General features: G+C 34.6%; 1 protein-coding gene and 1 long non-coding RNA gene across 6 annotated transcripts in view; one reads left to right on the top strand and one right to left on the bottom strand.

Moving 5' to 3' along the window:
• LOC149483991 (uncharacterized) overlaps window positions 1-23,170 on the top strand; it is a 418,879-nt gene that overhangs the window by 285,098 nt on the left and 110,611 nt on the right. The gene's annotated exons all lie outside the window — the stretch shown is intronic.
• Window positions 3,357-22,778, bottom strand: Mgtor (nuclear basket protein megator). 5 transcript variants are annotated; one of them, XM_089701563.1, is made up of 14 exons: window positions 22,563-22,778; window positions 15,870-20,765; window positions 15,399-15,592; window positions 14,923-15,012; window positions 14,609-14,738; window positions 14,072-14,475; window positions 13,753-13,881; window positions 13,459-13,563; window positions 11,182-11,335; window positions 10,560-10,659; window positions 8,652-8,818; window positions 6,737-6,837; window positions 5,755-5,854; window positions 3,357-4,469 (listed from the first exon to the last, which is right to left on the bottom strand). In XM_089701563.1, exons 1-14 carry the CDS (start codon window positions 22,738-22,740, stop codon window positions 4,387-4,389), a joined length of 6,831 nt encoding a protein of 2,276 aa, XP_089557689.1. In that variant the 5' UTR covers window positions 22,741-22,778; the 3' UTR covers window positions 3,357-4,386. The 5 variants fall into 5 exon arrangements, with proteins under 5 accessions (XP_089557689.1, XP_089557690.1, XP_089557691.1 ...); XM_089701564.1 differs by having other exon boundaries at window positions 5,755-5,851; XM_089701565.1 differs by having other exon boundaries at window positions 11,182-11,332.

Genomic DNA, 23,170 nt, shown 5'->3' with positions numbered 1-23,170 from the left:
TAGTAGGTAGATTTCAAATACAATTTTATGAGATTTTATTGATCACACATAATAACTACCTGGCCGATATATGGCCGGGCACAGGTACTAGACAAAGAAAGCATAGTCGTAGACTATCTAGGTATACGATTTCCATGTGGATTAGATAAGTTAATTCAATATATTGTAATTATTAATCCTTCCATTGTCCAACGCGAGCGAAAAACTGGTCTGATTATCGTATTTTGATCAATATGTAGATCGGTACCAAAGTAGGACACACGTATACAATTAAAATGTTCTATCTTTAATAATTAAAATTTGTAATTGTGGTGCCTAAATTCTAAATTTTTTCATTGACGTTGTCTTGCACCCTATAGTAAGTACCTATACCTATCTTAAAATATACGTAATTGTGTTTAAAGAAAGACAAAAAGGCTAAATAGGCAGTATAATAGTTGTGGTCACGTAGTGGCCTTGAAATGAGAACATTGAAGGTTAACTTAAAATTGCTCATATTTGCGTACCTAATTACCTACGATAGATTAAGTAGGTAACTATAATGATCAGGAATGTATTATCCCATGATTTCTCCATTTATGGTGTCTATAGCTACATTTTTAGTTACCATCAGGCTTTAGTTTGGTACCTACTATATTACTTGCTCTGTGGTTTAATAGGTACCCCATTACTTAGCTACTAAATATTATGTATTCTGTGCCATTACGTAAATTGCGACGTTAACAGGTTTTAGATGCGATTTGTTATGTGTGGGTAAGCACTGGTTTTAGTTACCATCTAAAATTGAGCATCCTAGGTCATTTTGTTGTCTGTTAATTGATTCCATTTTTTTGAGTGTGATCATCCGTTTAATATATTAAAGTGCAGAAGAACAAATAGGTATATAATAAAATTAGTAACTGTTGAACTATGATTTCACTTGACCTATGAAAGACTACCTATTTCTTGTAATTATAATAAAAGATATTGAGTATATTGCGTATACGTATACACATAGAGGACACAAAACACAGTGGAATGACAATCTATAGGTATAATAAGAAGAGCTGGAACGTCAACACATTTACACATTGCAAATGTTAGGCCGGGAGATACTGACACAAAATTTCGGGTCATTTGTAACAGGATGGCTGTCTAGAGGGGTCTTAGTACGCAATGACAAAAAGAAAAATGATGGTCAGAACGCTGGTACCGGCGGACTAGTCGCGTGGGCGTTAGTCACACTCGTCGGATAAATAGCGAAAGTCCAACGATTTGTAACACAAAAATTTTAGAATTTACCGATAGCCCTTAAAAAAGATGTAGGCGGTAGTGTCATGCCATACTTTTACGATGTGACTTACAGTCCGCCATACCGACGTGAATGCGTTGATTTAAAAAAAACAATTCAACCATTTGTACCGGGCTCACTTTTGCACAGGTAACCATCGTCGTGCAGCCATTTACTAAAATCGCCATGCCATACTTTTCGGACGATTCCAAATGGTCGCCATACCGCGGAAAATCTGCAAATTTTTGAATTTTTTTTTCTCGCCAAACGATTTGTACCACCCTACATTTTTTTTCAACAACTCCTGAATGATTATAAATAGAAGTGTGATAATGCCATACCTGTGCGAGGTGGCGAATGTGTATAAGATTTTTTTCTTATTGTAAGATTTTATTCGTAGTTTGAACGATTTGTAGCAGTATGGCACTAATTTTTCCCTCTATTAAAAGTATGGCAAATATAATAATGGTCACGTTGCATCATATACTTTCCAAAAATGCCTTACTGGTACAAATCGCCAATTCTTTTCATTTTTTTTTACGTTTTGGCTTAAGTCTTACAATCATCCGCCCCATGTTTGCAATCTGCGATATTTTTTTCTAGGTAGAATTGTATACAAACAAACAGAATATACTGATCCCATACTGTAAAAAAATATTTTACGTATTGTACAGTCGTATTTTTGAAACGTGACGAATAAATTAATTTTCAAGTATGGCAGCACTTTTTCCCCCTACTAGAAGTATGGCAAATATAATAATGGTCACATTGTATCAAATACTCTCCAAAAATCCAAATGCAATACTGGTACAAATTGTTTGGCGAAAAAAAATTTTTTTTGCAGATTTTCGGCGGTATGGTGGCCATTTGGAATCGTCCGAAAAGTATGGCATGGCGATTTTCGTAAATGTCTGCACGATGATGATTACCTGTGCAAAAGATAGCCTGGTACAAATGTTTGAATTGTTTTTTTTTAATCAACGCATCGCGTCGGTATGGGGGGCTGTAAGTTACACCGGAAAAGTATGGCATGACACTACCGCCTACATCTTTTTTATGGGCTATCGGTGAATTCTAAAATTTTTGTGTTACAAATCGTTTGACTTTCGCTATTTATCCGACGAGTTCGACTAACGCCCACGCGACTAGTCCACCGGTACCAGCGTTCTGAGTTCTGACCATCATTTTTCTTTTAGTCATTGCGTAATAAGACCTCTGTAGAACCGCCATTCTGTTACAAATGACCCGAAATTTTGTGTCAGTATCTCCCGGCCTATGTATGTGTCATATTTTGCAATTGTTTATAAATACAGGGTGATGTAATTGGTGTAGTACGAATATCTAAAAATCTATGAAGAATTTTGTGATACAGTAAATGGAAGAATTATAGACTATTTTACAGTATTTAATAAAATCATTTAATTTTTGCACGCCTCATAAGCGAAGCGTTGAGGTGGGTACTACTGTCACTTCGCGCAAAACATCTGATTTTTCAAACTTAAAATGTCTTTATGTATCATACATTGCACTTGTAAGATAATACATACACACACATATTAAGAAAAAACACTATTTTTAACGTTCATGATATTTTTGATGTCATTTTTGTTATTTAAACTAGTTAAAAAACAGTTTAAAAAAGTTCTGTCTTGGACGTCCGTGTGTCTGTATGTGCGGATCCTTTTTCTTGTTAACACGATAGCGACCGAAATACTTTACTAATCGAGTCTTTTTTTTTCTCTTACGCTTGAGTATGCTCAGGAATAGAACCCTTTCATTTTTCAGGGTCTGATTCGATGTGGTTTAATTGTTATTAAATAAACAAAAATAATAATTAATAAATATTTATTAAAAAAAAATTATGAGGCGTGCACTTTTGGATTTTCCAAATTATTTTTGAACATACTGTAAGTGAAATTGCATAAGTGTGAGTACTGTGAACATGCCAGCTTTCCTTAATTGACCGATACCTTTGCGACAACAACTGGTTATTATTAATTTATAAAATATACACTTACAAATTATCATTAATTCTGTTCTTTTCATCTTATATGACATAAAAATGGGAATAATGGGTGTATTGAAAGCGGTTGTTATATTATATACTTTATTATTCTAGATAAGTAACAATAATACAATTATAAAGTATGGAAATGTTCATTGGATATTTATTATTTTACTTAAATCTAGCATATGCTATACTACTAGTTAAATGGATTGAAGTAAAAAATTATAAACAGTAACGGATCTCGAGCTATTTATTTAACAATAAGACACTTGAATAATCAATTTTGATGTAGTATAATACTGCAAACACAATAGATATACTTTATTGAATGAGTTTTATATGTAAAGTCAGATAAAGTATATCAAATGATCTGCTATACTGTTTCTTATTAATAGGCAATAATCTTTGCAAGAAATATGTTTTTTAAACTCACGGAGTTTTTCTTATCAATTAGTCACAAACACTTTTCTAGCCCTTAACTTTTTATTACACTACCTACTAACATGACTCGAATTAAAAGAAAATAAAAATAAACAACAGTGGTGAGTAACTAGTCCAATTAATATTTTTTTAACAAATCGTCAGTCACCAGAGACATACAGAGGCGAAGAGTGCGTAAATATATTATTTTAGATAAAATAACTATTGTGGAAAATTTTAAATTCAACCAATCTACCAATCTTTATATCTTTGAAGACTGAAATAAAAACATCTATGTATGTAATGAATTTGTAAAGGAATTGTTTCTAATTTTACAATGGAGAATATATTAACTTGGGCTCTTTATCACCACTATTATTAGTCCGACTTGCTAAAGGATATAAATATATTACAACAAAATAATCTTAATTCGTATACTATTGCTTTTTTCACGGCAGGTTGGATAATGTAGTGGAGTTAACATATAATTGTTGTTAATTACTCAATTTTAATAAAGTTTCACCGTAATAATTCAGTCCTTGCAAACACGAATCATATTATAGTTTTTTTATCATAAATATCTACTGATTCCCACGCATGAATGGCGTTGGGAATGTTTAGCAAGATGAAAGTACCTAATACCAAACAAAAAAATAAAGTCTTTAAAGGTTCTTAGAGCATCTTGCCCTCAGAACCTTGTATAGCCATGTGATCTACGGGAGGGGCGACCTCTCGGCCGCGTTCCTCGGCCGCGGGGCCCACTTTCACTATCTGAAAATAAAAACATGTTAATATGTATGATGTGTCAGAATTTTAGATATGCTGGCTTATCTATTATTGTTATTGTTAGTTATACACAGAATTGTGTACATTACGTTCTTTCATTTTTGAACATTTTTTTAGTATTTAAGTAGCTATTTAAAAAAAAAAGAGGTAAATTTTCTACATATGTGAATGACTACCTATTTCTTGTAATATAACGTTGTGGGGGATATTTTGTGGATTGACTGAATAGATTCAAAAAATTCTTTCACCGATAGAAAGCCTCGTTGTCTGAGAATGTCATAGACTACATTTTATTTAGTTTTTATTTAGGGTTTATATGAGCAGATCCGAGACGAGCTACAGAATAATTTTGTTGGTTAAAACCAATGTGGTAGACCTGGTATACTTTTGAATTTACGTAGGGAGTACATATTATATGAAGACATCAATTTAAAAACATTGTAAAATCAATATACTAGCAGGACAAGTCTAAAATTAAATTCCTGGTTTTCTTATTTTATTGTATTACATATATAGATATCTAAAACAATTTAGTTGAGAAGCAATCAGGAAAACATTTTTTTGTGTTTTTTAATTGCCCTTGGAATAACAAAAAATTTAAATTTTAAAGAATTTATATACCTACACATAGGTATTTGATATTGCTAACCATATGACAAGGTCTGTAAAATACACCTATCGTATAAATAATTTTGGGTATGTGAGACGCTTTGCTCACGATTGACTTTATTCTACGTAGATGAAGAACGCATTTTTTAAACATTAATTATGTTAATATAATTCGGTAAGGTAAGTAGATTCATTGTATTTTTTCGTTAAATCAATATGTATACGTCTTTTGGAGCAAGGTCATAAGAGTTGAGACCTTGAATGGACCAATGAGCGCAAAGTTAGTAGCCGCGAAACTGTAGACACATTAAATTGACATATTATTGTCATGCGCATATAATATTATAATAGCAGGACTAGACTAAAGGCTAAAACGCTAGAAAGTAACATAGAAACCTCAATGTATGGGATTGATGTAAGATGTAAGATGTAATAAGTGAGGTGTATTGTGTGTTGGAATAAATGATTTGTTTCTTTCTCTATCTGTCCTGTGGGTGTACATAAGTAGGGTGTATTGTGTGTTGGAATAAATAATTAGTTTATTTCTCAATGTGTACATATTTTATTTTTATTTATTTTTTTATTTATTTATTTATTTCTTTATGTCAGGCAGCATTGCCCATATATTGTTAGTTACATATGTAGTGCGTGTAGTACATACCGGCGGCCCGCATCCACCGCGTGTGCGGCGAGTGCGGCGTGTGCGGCGCGCGGCGCGGCGCTGCGCTCGCTTCCGCCTCGCGACCCTCCTCCGCTACCTGCTGACAAACATGTATATAATTTAAATAAATACATAATAGTTTAAAAAAAACTAAAAAACACGCTTTTTGCAAATTTAAAAATGGAATAATTTTACCAAATTAGTGTATTGTCATCGGTCCTCAATAAATCTACAAAGTTTGAACGAAATCTGGCCGTTTAAAGGGAATCTCTGGAATCGGGAATTGTCTTAGAATATAATAGAACACTTTATATTTAATACAAATTTTAAACCTTAGGTTCTATACTGTATAACAAAAAACAATCGAGTACACATAATTTAGTTAGATACGCACAAAAAGACGGCTTTATCGCTAAAATATGATCTCTTCAAGGCTTGAGGATAAATGAACTGAGCATAATTAATCTCTGGTACAGGAATTAGTGACTTATTACAAAATTAAACAACATTATAATTGCAATCCTAGATTCAATTCGTGCTCATTTGTGACGTCACAGTACAGTAGTGACGATTAAAGAGTTGACACAAATATTAACGTATCAAATAATGATACACGTGTTTCAATTTACTTCTAATACCATTCTATTTCTCAAGTGACATAAATTATACAGATAATGGTCAATGACTTTATGAGTTTTAATATTTGAACCGTTTAAAGAGTAATTTATATTTAATTCAATAAAAATACCAAATTTTACAAAAAAGTAAGTATTCATTTCAGGTTTATTTACACAGCTGCTTAAAATCTAGTTATTTTGCAAAAAAATATGTGATGTATTTGGGATAGTGATAGTTCCTAAACAATAGCAAGCGAGTATGACAATTGACAATTACAATAAAAAGCTTCTGAATGATAAGACTAAAAAAATACTAAAAAAAAATATCAAATATAGAACAAGTATTTGACCATGAAAATCCTGACCTGTTGTGGTGATGAAGGTTCGCTTCCTTGTGAGCTCACTGCGGCAGCCTCTTCTTCATTTCTTGACTCTTCCCATTCACGGGATTCGTTACTATCGCCTCCTATTATTAATTACAATGGTTATCATTTATTCATGTACCATTTTAAATATTTAATTTATTTCAAAATTGAACCTATTTCATACATAATTAGATATTCATGAATAATTTACAAGGCATTTAAGAAACAATTGTTCTCTACATTTATTATATCTGTATTAAAATTTTATTGTTTTCATTATTTCTATGTGGGTGTTTTAATTGAAAATTAAACTCTGTATTTAAACACCTGACAGTAGTTTGACGAAATATATTCAATAATTAATATTTAGTGGATATTACTAGCGTTAAGTTCTTACGTTATAACCCAAGCTATGTTGGTAACATATCGCATGTCATATAAAATAATTGGATAATGCTATACGATTATATAGACCTTGATTAGTAATTCCTAAACAAGGCCAAGTGCTAAGCATTATGCACGATTTTACATCTTATTTGAAAATTTAAAATAAATAATTGTGAAAGTGAATATATTTTAAAGGGTCACTTTCTTAACTTGAATACAGTTTGGTGACTTTTCAAAACATGTCGCATTAATTATCATACATACTTTCATTTATTGATACGAAAATGGGTTTGTTTAGCAATTGAAAACAAATTTTGTCGAATTGTGGTGAAATTAGTCGACTTCTTGTGAAAGTATCAAATTTTGTTGAATTGTGGTGAAAGTAAACATTATCTAGTTCTTCTGGAAGGTTACTAGTAACATGTCTTTTGCCCTTGTAAATTGGACGTTATACCCCGAACACTTTTAAATTTCATAAAAATATCTAGCAAATTTCGTGTTTTACAGAATACAAACGTAAGTGGCGTATAATATACATAACTTTGTGTGTGAATAATATTTGAATTAAAATGAAATAGGTTCATTGTCGCTGAACACGGCAAAGCCACGTCCACACAGACCATATTCAATAAAAAAAAATTAATTGAAGTCTGATTTTCGAACGTTGTCACAAGTATTAGCTGAGACAATCCCTTTTGTCATCGAATTATGAGCACAGTATTGTGATTATTTATTTTAGTTTTATGTTTTGTAACTGGTTTATGTGTTGTGTCTAGTTCTGTCGAGGACAATAAATTCTTTTTTTCTTTCAAACCAGGTACAACCAGTGGTGGACATATAATAAGAAACACCTAACACTATGAATTAGGACGTCATCAAATGTATTTAATTAAACATTAGAGATAGCATTATTTCATGTGTAATAGAACACCCGTTTATCTAGTTTAAGTATAAGTTAATTATAAGAAATTGCATAATTTTAATCAAACGCTAGTTTAAAAAAAAAAAAAAAAAAACAATTTTAATTGAAGTCTGATTTGCGAGTGTTGGCAGTCTGGACAACAAATTAACAAAAAACAACAAACGGATGTTCTATTACATCCATACTAATACATATTATAAATGCGAAAGTAACTCTCTCTGTCTGTCTGTTATTCAATTACGCCTAAACTACTGAACCAATCTTCATGAAATTTAATATGGAGATATTTTACCCGAGAAAGGACATAGGCTACTTTTTATCACGGGAAAATGACACAATCCCGGAAATCCGACGAGAACGGGAACTATGCGGGTTTATCTTTGACTGAGCGGGCGAAGCCGCGGGCGGAAAGCTAGTATGAAATAATGCTTAATTTTGAATACGTTGCTACACATATGTTCAATACATTTGTTAACTAATTCATCGTGTTAGGTGTTTCTTATTATACGTCCACGTTACTACACATATGTTCAATAAATTTGATAACTAATTCATCGCGTTAGGTGTTTCTAATTGTACGTCCAGCACTGTATGTAAGGTACTCACGTGGGTGCGCGGAGTGCGCGGCGGGCGGCGGCAGCGCGGCGGCGAGGTCGGCGTGCGTGTCGTGGTGCGAGGCGGCGCCGCCCGCCTCCGCGAACGTGAACCGCGCCGCGCCGCCCGCCTCGCCCGCGCCCTCCGCGCCCAGCGGCGACACTACCGCCTCGCCGAACCTGCACACGAACACCAACTTAAATAAAAGGCTAAAAAAAAGAACGTGTGTGCCGAGCACACGTGTCAGAAGTGAAACTTTTTGACAAGATTCAAATATACCAAAATCGTCGCATTACTTCATGACGTGACGGTATTGTCATGACACGATCTAGAAATTTTACTCTCAACGCGCCTAATGATATTTCACTTCAAAACACTTCCAGTGTTACTAGTGTTTATAGGCGGTGGTGACCCACCTGCCCATTTATTAGCTCCAACATTAAAAAAAACAGTTCGTATGAAAGAGATATCGCCTCGGCACCGCTCAGCAGCAATACTATCGCTTCATCGAACCTGGTAATACACACTTATCAAAACATAGGTCAACAGTTCGTGTGAAAGGGGTTTCATTCTCCAACCTAAAATTGATTCTACCGCCTGACAGGACCTGGTTATACACACAAATAACAATACAATAAAAGTAAACAGTTGAAAGGTATGTCACTTTTGCGCCTCCCATCAGCAATTCAACAACCTCACCAAACCTGACAACACACATTAAAAGCAGAAAAGCAAAGTTAACAATTCATATAAAAGGAAAGACATCTCCGCGCCGCCCATCGAAAGTATTATTGCTTCACTCTGATAGTACACATAAATAGCAGTAAAACGAAAGTAAACAGTTCGTATGAAAGAGATGTCGCCTCCACTCCTCCCAGCGATACTACAGCTTCACAGAACCTGGTATTAACGTACGTACAAAATAAAATTAAACAAATCATGTCAAAGACAACAAGTAAACAGTTCGTATGCAAGAGAAATGTCGCCTTCACTCCGCCCAGCGGCAATAATACTTCTTCACCGAACCTAGCAATATACATAATAATATATCGTAGTACAAAACAAAAGTAAACAATTCGTGTGAAAAAGATGTCGTCTCCGCACCGCCTAGTGGCGATACTACCGCTTCACCAAACCTATACACATATATAGTAAAAAATTAAAGTAAACAGTTCGTATAAAATGAATATCGCCTCCGCGCCAACCCGCTCATACATCATATCATTATGTATGCTGTCGCGTTCCATATTGGTCTCCAAACAGTTTAGTTCAAAAGGAAGAACAAATAAATTAAATAAAAACAAAAATATGTAACTTAAAACTCCCGTCATCATTTTCATAGGGTATTAATATGGCCGGTTTACACGCACTTGGTATCTAAGTGCTAAGGCCCTGTAAACCGGCCATTATACTAGCTGTTGCCCGCAGCTTCGCCCGCGTGGTCATTCATGGTACAAACTTTTATTCCCATTAAGAATTTATTATTAATTATTTCCTAGTCTAGCCTACATAATAATAGGTTAGGACTGTGTGTTGATAGATCAGTCACTTTTGCGTTTTATATATTGAGAAAGAAATCAAAGGTGCTACGATGCCCACAGACAGACAGCTGTACACTATACCTTCAACCCATCGTATTTCCGTCGGGGTAACCTCTCGGGTCAGATAAAAGGTGCTTACATTTGCAAGTATTATAAGTTGGCGTTTGCACAACCAGTTAGATGTGATCATCAACTTACAAGTACATACATATAAGCATTTAATGTTATTTGTAAATATAAACATTATTAAGTTAGTGTCCATGTGTTTGTATGTTTTAAGGGGTCATATTTGATCAATAATGCAAAGCCTTTATTTATGTAAAAAAAATCTGTGTATAGTTTTTCAATGATATCTGGAATATGTGCAAACAACTTTTACCCATCATTTCGTCTTGGCACATAAAGTGTTGGTGTGGAAGGTACGATGCTGTCGTCTCCGTCATCACCGCCGTTGCCTCCAATTGACAATGCACCGCTCGCTGAAAAGATTATCAGTATAAATAAATTGTTTAATGCACACTATTTATTAATAAAAAAATTGCATGCAGCAAATTTCCATATCTCTTTTCATAGTTGCTTAGTTTCATATTTACTTAAGTGGATTATGAGGGAATATTTTAAACTCTTTTTACTTACAACGCTACACACATTTTAATGTTATATTTAATATCTATGTATTAACTTAAATGTCGTCGTGTCGTCGCATACACAGTTTAGTTTATACCATATTTTTTAAAATAAATAACGCAAATTTGCGGTATAAAAGAATTTATATGCATATTACAATCCAACATTAAACTCAAACTCAAATATATTTTATTTATTCAATTAGACTTCTTTTAGAAGCACTTTCCAATAGTCATTACATATTTTTAACATTTACCACCGATTCGGAAAGCAGTATCTATGGAGAAGAACCGGCAAGAAACTCATTAAAATGAATATTCTACCACATCAAAAGCCACGTTACTCCATCTCTAAGCCTGTATTGTGTGACTCACGCTCGGTGCCGCTGCTGATGGCCTCGATCTGCTGGTGCGCGGGCGCGGGCTCGCTGTCCGCCTCGCGCTGCGCCTCGTCCGCGCCGTCCGACCCGCCGCCCGACCCCGCCTCGCCGCCCGACCCCGCCTCGGGCGACTGCAAGGGAGACTCCTGCTACACACACAACATATAGATATAAGCCCCACGCGGTGATATTGCGATGGAACCTTGTCACAATAACAGCCGCGTGACGTCATCCATCGCAAAAAAGTGCAGATAGCAAAAAAAATTTAATAAAAAGTAAATATGCTAGGGTAATGGGCACGGAAATATAGACATAATATATATGTATTTCCATGGGTAATGGGTTTATTTGTAATAGCGAGACGGCTGTTTATGACGATAGACGTATATTTCTAAGAAATTTTGGCAACATAAAAAACTAGTTTTGTGTGCTGCTTATAGAAAAACAATGATTACACCCTTAAGTACGTAACAATTATATTGTTGATGTGTAAATCAGAGGCGGCTCGCCCTAAGGAGCGCTGGTGCAGTGAACTCCCATAAATAATTATAATAAAATCATACTCCTTAATTTAATTATTAACATTAATTATTACTATTTAAAATCAATCGTAATCTTTAAAACTACTGTTAATACCCATGAATATATCCATCATTCCATCATCCCATACACCTGTATAATACCTACTGTATTATGTAACGCGCGAAGCGGAGCGCTCACGATTGCGCTCCAATGAAAAAAGATTTAGTACATTTCCTAATACGAAATCCAATAGGAGTGAAAGAGAGGGTTTTGCCAGAGCCCTGCGCGTGAAACAAAAGATTTTCTATGGAAAAGTAGCAAAATTCGGTGCGCCGCACCCGCAAACGTTGCCGGTTCATTTTCACCGCCCGGCAGGACAGCGATTGCGACGTTGCCAGTTGCCACGTCTATAATATAAACAAACACTCGACTCTCGAGTCAACTTCAATGCACCCGCGCGATTCATGCAATTTTCTAATTAAAATTATAAAATACGTGTTGAAATAGCCTGTAGTTATCAGTATTACTTGTGAGTGTTAAAATGAACAATAATTATAATGTGGCGTTCATTAAAAAGTGTGATAAAACGTTACAAATTCGGCTTGAATGTAAAGCTAAGGGACCGCCACGGCCTGAACTTGATTTTACGCAAAAATGTACGACAAAAACGAAAACATATACGCGTGTGTTTAAATCTGAACAACATGTGAAAACACCGTGGTTGTGTGGTTGTGATGAAGCAACAACAGATATTTACGAATGTCTTGTCGCTTTAAGTTATAGATATTTTTGCACACCAAAAAGAAAGACGTATGTATTTCCTTTATAAGTAATTTTTTTGATAAATGTACTGCTTTAAACCATGTATTTTCAGTGTTTTATTTCAAGTGAACACCCATAAAATTTTGTCACGAGCCGCCTCTGGTGTAAATATGAAAATATTTTTTAGTTAATGCTAAGTAATTATAAATTATTAATAAAACCAGGTTGGTATGTAAAAAACTATTGAAAGTACTTCACCAAATAAGTAAAATGACAACAATAACTTTTTAAAAATAAAACGAGAAATATCCAAAAATGTTACATGAAACGCACGTTCATACAATTTATTTCCCATACATTTTGTATTCAAAGCAAATGTTCGAAATGACATCCTTGTTTTGGAATACCATTGTATTCCACATCAAGCTCTATTTACAGTTTCTAAATGAACTTTCATTAAAATTTGTGAACTAATTAAAGAACAAAATCAAATAAAAAAGTAAAACCCATCATTTAAAATGTTTGGAATAGTCATATTTCATACTAAATATACGGGAGTGTTTGATGTAAATTTTATGAATATTTCTCGTTTTATTTTTAATTAGTATATTATTATTGTTATTTTACTCATTAGGTATAGACTATAGTATTTTCAATATCAGTTTAAAGTTTTGTATTAGCTTTTTTTTTTGTGTGGTGTCTCTCAATGTTAGCCAGAAGGGCTTCTACATTTTAACGCGGACGCGGGGGTGAACTGAAGGTTCACCCTGGTAGCGACATGCACAAGGGCGTCCCCCCGCCACGGGGACCAGGAACCTCGGCTTGAGCTGTCGCCTGTCGCTTGAGTGGAGGAGGCCAGAAGGGCCCTAATCGGACGGGGATTGTATTAGCTGTGCTGCGCGGTTACACCCGCGCGCGTGATGTGTTTTTAATTAAAATAATATACTAAATATTCAAATTTTTATATATTTATATAGCGAGCACATACCTGTCGATTGTCATTGTTTCCATCATCCCCTTCTACTTCTTCTTCCTCTTCCCCGCCCTCGACTTCTTGTTCTTCATCCATATCTTCTTCATCCTCCTCACCTTCCTAATTAAAAAGAAAAATAATGTTTTAACTTCTATAACTTTCCATAATTAATGTGCAGTCAATAATTAGCAGGTGAATAGAATGTAAATATATTAAGTTCTATAATAAATTTATTAATCAAAGAACTAACTTCAAGCAAAATAAAGTAATAAATTGAATCTTGTATTTTTAATATCAAGCAATGATTACCCTGTACATAGTCCCGGAACATCTTTCATCATCCTCTTCAGAATCGACGACGATCACCCCTTCATCGTCTTGGTCGCAGCGAGACGATGTCGGCACTTGATATTCAACCTCCACTGATCTTTCGAAACCCTAACATTTCATCCATAAATAAAAATATGGTTTGTTTGAAAAATCAATATAATAAAATAAATGAAGCAATTTTGGCTCATTGACAAATTTATAACAAATCAATGGTCTATATAACTGTGTAGATAGTACTGTTATTGATAGGGAAGTTCTTAGAGACCTTTAAAAGAAAAATCAACTCATAGATAGTTACTTGTACTCTCGTCCGCTTAGCCGTGACTGGTCTGGCTTGTAAGCGTCGTTTTTGCGGGCGAGCATCAGGCGGCGGGTGAGATGTGCTGACGCCGGGCGGAGCGTGGGACGTGCTGACGCCGGGGGCCACGTGCGACGTGCTGACGCCGGGCGCGACGTGTGACGTGCTGACACCGGGAGCCACGTGTGACGTGCTAACACCGGGGGCGACGTGTGACGTGCTGACGCCGGCGCCCGAGTGTGACGTGCTGACGCCGAGCGCAGTGTGCGACGTGGTGACCATGGGCGCCGAGTGCGAAGTGCCCGCGGGGGCCGCGTGCGACGTGCTCACTACGGCGGTCGCGTGCGAAGTGCTCACACTCGACGCTTGACCAGTGCCCACTGTTGCAGCGCTCCCTGCGCTTGCTGTAAGGAAAATAGAAAATTTCTAAAATCATGGCTGAATGTTTTCAGTTTTAAATTATTGACATCAATCCATCTAATATTAAATTGTTATATTTATGACACAGCCTATGCCATTTAATTCTTAATAATTTACCTGGAGCTGGAGTAGGAAGAGTTGGCTGTGCAGGCGCAGCGGCTGCGGCAGGTGAACTCGCAGCGGCGCTCAACGAGCCAGAACTGGCGCCACTCGGCTGTTCGATACGTGGTAGTACGAGAGCGACCGCCTAAAAATAAATTATAACAAGCATAGATATAAGATATACATTTCGCCTTTAATTTAATTTCGCCTTTAATTTTTATCCTGCAAAACATTCAAACTCAAACTCAAACATTCATTTATTCAATTAGACTACTATTTAGTAGCACTTTCGAATCGTCATTACATAAGTATTTTTACACTGTACACACCTGTTGAGGGGCTTGGGAATGTGTTGTAGACTGTGTTGTACTATCACTGGAGCCTGAGCTGCCCATTCCAGCTTCACTGGTGTCCATATCCTGTAAAATCATAAACCCACCTTTATATATTCTAGCTAGCTGCAATTTTATGTTTTGATGCTTGGTTATGATGTGTGGTGCGTGATTCATTATACCAGGATAACAAAATCGAAATTTTGTATGAAACCAATAATATGTTTTCCTCCCACCACCTTTCCATCTTAGTTTAACAATTGCTACTGATGAAGCCTTGAGTTTTAATAATACTATTTGCTTGCTTATCAATTAGATGACACTAGAAACGAATGAGTAATTTTTACAAACAACAAAAACAAAATTTACAAAAACCAACGACTTCATGACTTCATTACTCAAATCTCACGTTCAATTAAAATTACATTTATAATCAAGGAATAACATAATATGAATTGTTTATGAACCAGTACCTGCGTCGATTCCGGCGGTGCGGTGGAAGCAGCAAGAGCAGCACGTGTGAGAGGTCGTGAGGAAGACGCGGGCATGTATTCAGTTGTGTGCGCATCGTGCGGCGCCGTAGGTCCGACTTGCGCCATCGGCCTGATGGACGCAAGTGGCGTTTCACCACCACGCCTGCTCCCAGACACACTCTGTTGCGCTACACCTATATTTTAAAACGTTTATCTGATATAATCCAAGAGTAATAAATAAATAGCTGATTATTATCATTTAACTTACAAAAGAAGCAAGTGATAAATATAAAATATGCTGGTTAAACCAAATCTGGCTTCTCAACAACAGAATTGTAATGAAATATTTTTAATAATAAAATAAGAAATCAAATATTTAATGTAAGAGCAATTATTGTATTGTACTTTCTAAATGACATTAATAAACTCATATCAAATAATTTCAATAATTACATATAAAAATCATCTCACCTGCCATGGGTTTAATATTTGCTGTTGGAGGTTCGGTAGTTGCCTTATCTGAAGTAGCCTGTTGTTTGGAAGCTGATGCTTGGTTAGCCAATTGCCTTTGCAACATATTTACTTTCTGCATCAAAGCTTCAACTTCTCTATTTCGTTCAGCCTGTACCTCTCCTCGCTCTTTTTCCAGCCGAGATAGGCGTCCTTCATATTGGGATTTTATAAGCGCTAATCTTACATCTTGTTCGTCCCTAGTGCTCTGTTCGATTGTATCTATTTTTGAACGTGATTCATCTAATTCACGAGTTAATACGTTTTTCAACTCGGTAAGTTGGACAATTTTGTTTTTAGCTTGTTTCAAGACTTGCTTAGCCTTCTCCTCTTTATCCATATTGGCAGTTCTTAAGGTTTCCAATTCCTGTTTTAATTTCTCATTATTAGCCTTCTCAGCTTCCAACTGACTTTGTATCTCACTTAACTGTTCTTCAATCTTTTTGGAACTTTCAGCGGCTGCTGCACCTGCGGCTGCTGCATCGCCCTCGTTCTTTTTCTTTTCTTCTTCAACGGTTTTTACTAATTCGTCGTATTGTAACTTATATTTTCTAGCAATCTTTCGTATTTGCATTTCCTTGTTTTTAATATCATTAAATGAAGCTTCTTTGTTGGATAGCTCTTCAGTTAGTTTTGTGTTAGTGTCAGAAACGGAATTATTTTCAGCTTTTAATTTAGCTAACTCTTCAGTAACTCTGGCCATATCCTCCTTGAGCACTTGTAATTCTTCATTAAGTTTCTTGTTTTCTTCCATAAGGACATTTTGTTGACGAGATAAAGCCATAGTCTGTTCTTCTAATTTAGTTTTCTCTATTTTTATAGCCGTTAATTCTTCCGTTACTTTACGGAGACTTTCTTTTTCATTGGTAAGCATTTTTGCCAATGTTTCCCTTTCGTTTTGTAAACGCTTCCAATCCTCGGGGCTGGTTTTGTTCGCACGTTCCACTAATGCATTAACTCTTGTTCTCCATCGGGCACAGTCTCCCTTTATAGATGTATTTTCTGATTGCAATGTTTCGTTCTTTGAAGTTAAGTCTGATATTTTTTCTTGTAAAGGAACAAGTTGTTCCTCTAATAATTTTACTTGTGTTGAAAGTTCTTCGACGCGTTTCGACAATGTGTCTCTTTCTTCCCTGAGGATTCTGTTACTATCAGTAATAGCATTGAGTGTTTCCACTTTTCTGAGAATATCAGATTGTTTATTGACAGTAACCATACCTATTTCTGATCTTTCTCTTTCTGCTGCCAGAGCCAATTTGCATTCATCTAGTTGTTTTTCAGTTATTTCAAGCTGTGATCGTAGTCGCATTGCTTCGGCTTGTATTATATCATATTTAGCAATAGCGATATCTTTTTCTTTTCGTAAGAACTTGACAATTTGGAATAATTGTTCAGAAGATTTTCCATCATCTTCACTCATAGATACATTAACATTTGAATCATTTCCAGATTCATTCATGCTTTCTGAAAATGATCGAGATGCATGGGTAACAGAAAGTTGTGTACCCAAAGCTTGGATTTGATCATGTAATAAGGAGTTTTGATCATTCAGATCTTTCAAACGTTGAATTAGTTGTTCATTTTCAGATGCAAGCATTTTTTCTCTCTCCATCCACGAGGCTTTTTGCGACTCCATTTTTTCAATAGTCGTATTCTTTAAAGCTACCATTTCATTGAGTTCATTTTGCACTCTAGATAGATCTTCCTTTACTTGGGTTAACGTTTGTATATCTGTAGAATGCAATATCATTTCATGACTATATTTTTCTTCCGCCTTTTGAACAGCTTCTGATAATTTGTTAATATCTGCCCGTGCAATATCAAGCTCATTACGAGAACTTTCGTAATTTGAAAGAGCATTATTTAATTCTTCCTTGACCGCCACCAATTCGTTCTTAAGAGAGGAATTCATTGTAGAATATTCACCATTAGCTTGTAGTGATAGCTCTGCTTCAAGTTCAGAACATTTGTCTTCCAGGGCTTGTAACTTCTTTGCATTCTCTTCCAGTTTTGCTGTTGTAGCAACTTTATAATCTTCATACTCTTTACTGAGATTTTTAAGTTCCTTTTCAGCCTCCTCCGATATATCACAATACTGTTTAACATGTTCTTTGGCTCTATTTAATTGTTCAAGAAGTGAAGAAATTTCATTATCTTTATCAGACAACTTATTTTCTAGTTCTTTTATTTTCTTAATGGAGTCAAGAGTACTGTCATTGCTTGGCGCTAAAGCTGCTCGTAATTTTTTAGCAAGTTCTTCATTGTTTTTATTTTTTTCCACTAAGTCTTCTCTCAGTTGTTGCATTTCTTTTCTCAATACATCAGCGGCATCTTTTTCTTCTTGCATTCTTGACTTAGCAATTTCTGTTTGGCGTTCAAGATGAGCTGCTAGTTCTCTAAACCGATCTTGTTCTTCCTGTAGTCTTCTTCTTAAAGCTGCACATTCTCTTGTTGCTTCATCTAGTCTTGATTCGATTTTAGTACGGTTTTCTGCCTCTACACGTTCCAGACTTGCTTTTATCAATTCAAGATTTTTTAATAATAAGGATTGTCCCTGACGTTCCCTATTTAAAACTTCCTTTTCAGTCTGTAGACGTAACTCTGTATCTTTCAATAGTTTATTCTTCGTATTTAAATTTTCTATTTGAATTTCGGCAGCAGCAAGTTTACCTTGAGCATTTAAAGTTTCATCTCTAAGATGTTGCAATGAAACTTCATGCTTAGCTATTGTTGAATTATATGCCTTATTTTTTTCTTCTAATGATTGAATTTGTTTCTTATAAGTAGTTATATTTGTTTGTAATATTCTAAGACGTTCATTATTATATTCTAAAGTGGAAGCACATTTACTATTGGCTGCAGTTAGTTTCGAAATTTCTTGTCTCATATTATCTATCTGTTCAAATAACATCCTCTCATTTGTAATTTTTTCTTCTTTATAAGTCTTATATTCTTCTTTTATCATTTCTAATTGCTTTTCAACCTCCTTGTACTTTACTTCAAAGTTAGATATTTCAACATTTTGAGGCTTAGGTGTAACAGCTTCCTGGGATGTATCCATTGAAAATGATTCACCTTTATCCATATCAGACTGGTCAAGAACGGAAGACACTTCGTGGCGCTTTCCCTTCATTAGATCATGATATAATTTTTTAAACATATCCCTTTGCCTAATCAGACCATTAACCATTTTCGTTTGTCTATCTTGAGCTTCAGTTAATTCAGAAACCCTTTGTTTTAAGGCTTCTAATTTGTTTTCCATTTCCCCACTTTCAAATTGCTCTTTTTGACGTTCTAATTCTTCTTGCTTATCAGTCAGATCACGAATCATGCGTAATAATTTTTGGTTATTGGCTTGCAATTCTTGAATATCCGTAAATGTAACTAGAGTCTTGGAAATAAGTCTTGATGAATTAAGATCAGAAGAACTTGTTGTATTACTATTACTTTGAGAAGAATCATGGTCACCATTAACAAGTCCACCTCTACTATGCTCTATTTCTTTTAGCAAAAAGCACACTTGCCGTCCTAAATCAGCTAATTCTCCTTTCAATTTTGTATTCTCTCTATTGTAATGATTAGCGATTTTGGAAGTCTCATTGTAATCATCCCTAAGCCTATTGCATTCAATTGTCAAAGACTCAATTTGTTGAGACAATGCTGTGTTGCTTTCCATAGCTTCCACATATTCAGATTTTTGCTTCTGTAGTACAGGTGCTTTCTCTTCTAATTCTTGCACAATTCTATTAATAGTTATATTGAGGCGTTTATTTTCCTCTTTTTCTTGAGCCAATTCTTCTGATACTTTTACTAACTGAGAATAAATTTGAGTTAATGACATTCCTGATTTTAAAAGTTTACTTGCTATAGCTGCTGAAGGGGCAAGATCGCTCAAAGCCATTTCCAAATTTTGAGCATTTGCTGCTTTTAATAAATCATTTGCATGTTCAAGTTCAGTTTTTAATGATGCAATAATTTCATTTTTCTTTTCCATTAATTCTTCATGATCGATTTCAGCTTGTTTATATTTTGTCTCTAATTCACCATACTTTTCAGTTGCATCATTAAGTAATTTCTGTAATTCGGCAATACCCTCTGTTAACTCCAATGTTTTTGCTTCTGCATCATCATTCATTGTCTTAAATAAGTCAGCTAATTTAGTTTTAGCCTCTAGTTCTTTTTTGTATCCATCAGAAATTTTATTTTCTAATTCCCTCTGTTCCATTAATCTCTGGGTTAGACTTTCAACACGATTATTTAAATTCTTTTTAACTTCATTAAGTTGGGCTATTTGGTCATTTGCAACATTCAATTCTTCAACTTTTTCAGCAAGTTGAGTTTCTAAATTCACAACCCTACTAGTATTATTTAATCTGACAGTTTGCAATTCCGAAGTGAGTCTATCAACCTCTTCATTAAGAATATTTATCTGGGAATTTAGAAGAACTCTTTCTTGATCTAATCGTTTTTCACGGTACTGCAACGATAATTCTTTACTTTGAATGTCATCATTTAAAGCTAATGCTTCACATTTGGAATCAATAGCAGCACGTAGTTGCTGGGAAATGGATGCTTCATTTGCTGTTAGCCTTTCAATTTCTGTGTCTCGTCTTTCTAATATCCGTGTTAGATCATTCCTTTCATCAACTGCAGCATCTCTAGCACTCTTAAGAGAAATGATTTCATTTTCCAATCGAAAAACTTTTTCACGGGACTTTTCAAGTTCAGTGTTAAGGGTTTTAACTTGCTTTTCATATTCCGAGATTGTCTCCTCAGCAACAAGTAGCTTTTTTGCTGCATCTTCATACTTTAAGGCTGTTTCAGTTGCTGTTGCTTCTAAGGCAGCAACTTTTTCATCTGTAACATTTTGGCTTATAAGTCCTCAGTCAGAAATTTGTTGAATTTATTTCGAAATAATAACAAACATCATTTAGCAGAGTAAGGCAATCAACAAAACACATTACCTGGTAAAAATCATATGACAAGGGAACAATAAAATGAAAAATAAAACAATCAAAAGGCTTTTTAGATAGTTATATACTTTTTTTCTTTAATTAACTACAAACTGTCAGAAACAGCAAATTGAATAAAAATAATAGGAACAAAGCATAATCAGGTGCATAAGCATAAACAATATGCTTTATTTCAGTAAAGTCAAAGTTTAGAAATCTGTGGAAGAAACCTGCGCATAGAGTGTATTGTTTTGCTCCACCATCCAACCAGGTGGTATAAGTATATTTTATTATTATATAATATTCCTTTTTACTACAATATATGTATTTGTACCAATTTTTTTTAGAAACAGGATAGGTTTTTACAGAAAGACATTATTATAATCTTTACAAGTTTCATTCATACAAGGATGTTAGGTGGTGATGTGAATGTTTATGGGGTGTTATGTGGTCAAGTTATATCTCTCCAAAACTCAAGTTATAAGGCAGGGTTTTAGCCAAATATATTAATTGAATAAAAAGAATAGGAACAAAAAATAATCAGGTTGCAATATGCTTTATTTTTAGATCCACTCTTAAAAGAGATATTTATTCTTTAATAATTTAATGGAGAATTCCATAATGATAATTAATTCATAATAATATAAAATAAAGATTTCATTAATTATATAATAATTTATTTTACTTTGAACTTACTAACATCTAATTAAATGTTGAAAATTTCTAAGTGAAACATGAATGTTAATATCTTTTGAAATGTCTGAAATGAAATAAAGCATTAGATATTGTTACATAGATGGTAATGCAGCATGACGCTTGTTATGTGGTATCATGCATGAATGATTGTTTATTTTAATGATTGAAATGCATTCAAAGTATGTGCTGGTAGATGATAGATGAACCTTCCTATTTTCTATCCTGCAAGTATGACTGACATGCAGCACAATCATTTAGATTGGTGCAAGTTAAACAAAATCTTAACTCATGCAAGACAGGAAATGTATGTATGACAAATCACGTAAACGCATGTCATGCTTGCATCTATGGATTATGTCTAGAAACTACATTATGAAAAATAAACACCAAGCATTGGTGAATAAAGTTACAATAGAAGTTGAGTTCTGAATTCAGAAAATCAAGTATCAATTTTATCTAACTAATAAAAAGCCTACATACATTGAATGCACGCAAAATCATAAACATAAAAGAACATAGAAAGTAGAAACCAGGCATGAGTTACTTGGGTATGTTGTGGCTTATATATGTATATTTAAGGAGATACCGGTACTAATTAAGCCAATTTTTTTAAACATACTCTTAACACTCGTTAGTCAATTTCAGAAATATAAGTATTTACATAATTGGGATATGCATTACTCTCAATCATAGTTTTAAAAACAAAAACTTTTTAGGAGGGAAATATTAATATGGAATCATAGAAGACGAGACATGACACCATTATAAGTGTTATCTTTCCGCTATAACTAAATATATTACGAGAAAGGGATTTGGAAATAAATAAAAATTTAGCTGACAAAGACATTATTTACTATAAAGAAAAATTACTTGTAAATCAAACAGTAATATTCGCTCATACCGAAGAAAATACATAACATTGATATAATATCACAAGCATCAGGGTATATAAAAGTAGGGGAACGAGACCAACACGTTAGCGAATTACAAAAGGCCGGTAACTTACCAATTTGTGATTTGGTGGTCTCAAATAAAGCTTTTGATGTCAAATATTCGCCAAATTTTTGATCAATGTAAGAGTTGACTTTTTCTACAACACTATTGGGCAAATTAGAAATTTCTGTTTCTGATAAAACGTTGTTGAGGTGATTTCTTCCACCGGCTTCTTCTGTAGCGGCTTCCATCTTTCCTTCAACAGCAGCACATTTGACATTCACTGCAAACTGCAAGCCGCAACCACAGATAAATGTAAATATCGTTGGTAACAGATATGTATAAGATTGCCATAGATATTGTATGTAAGGCCGCCTGTCCATCTGCATTCTGCAAGAAAACTTGCGCAAGAAATGTCCGACAGTGTGTCTGACAGCAGCTTGATTGTTTAAACGCGGAATTAGACTTGGGGGATTTCACCCCCGCGATGCTAGATTTATTTTCATAAAAATAAATACAACAATCGATTTATCGATGAAATGTGATACTGAATTTCAATTTTGTGTTTTTTCTAGTATCGTTATTGCAAGCTTGAACTGCACATTTCACCATGTTTATTCGTAAATATGAAAAAAATCTCTAGAGAAACGCACATCGATAGCACTCAACCACGACTACAAG

This window comes from Colias philodice, chromosome 12 (assembly GCF_061535455.1).
Source record: "Colias philodice isolate Cphi_HAF_F1 chromosome 12, ilColPhil1 Martin Lab GWU primary, whole genome shotgun sequence".
In the NCBI taxonomy this organism is placed as follows: Eukaryota; Metazoa; Arthropoda; class Insecta; order Lepidoptera; family Pieridae; genus Colias; species Colias philodice.
This window is presented reverse-complemented; position numbering and strand designations above follow the sequence as displayed.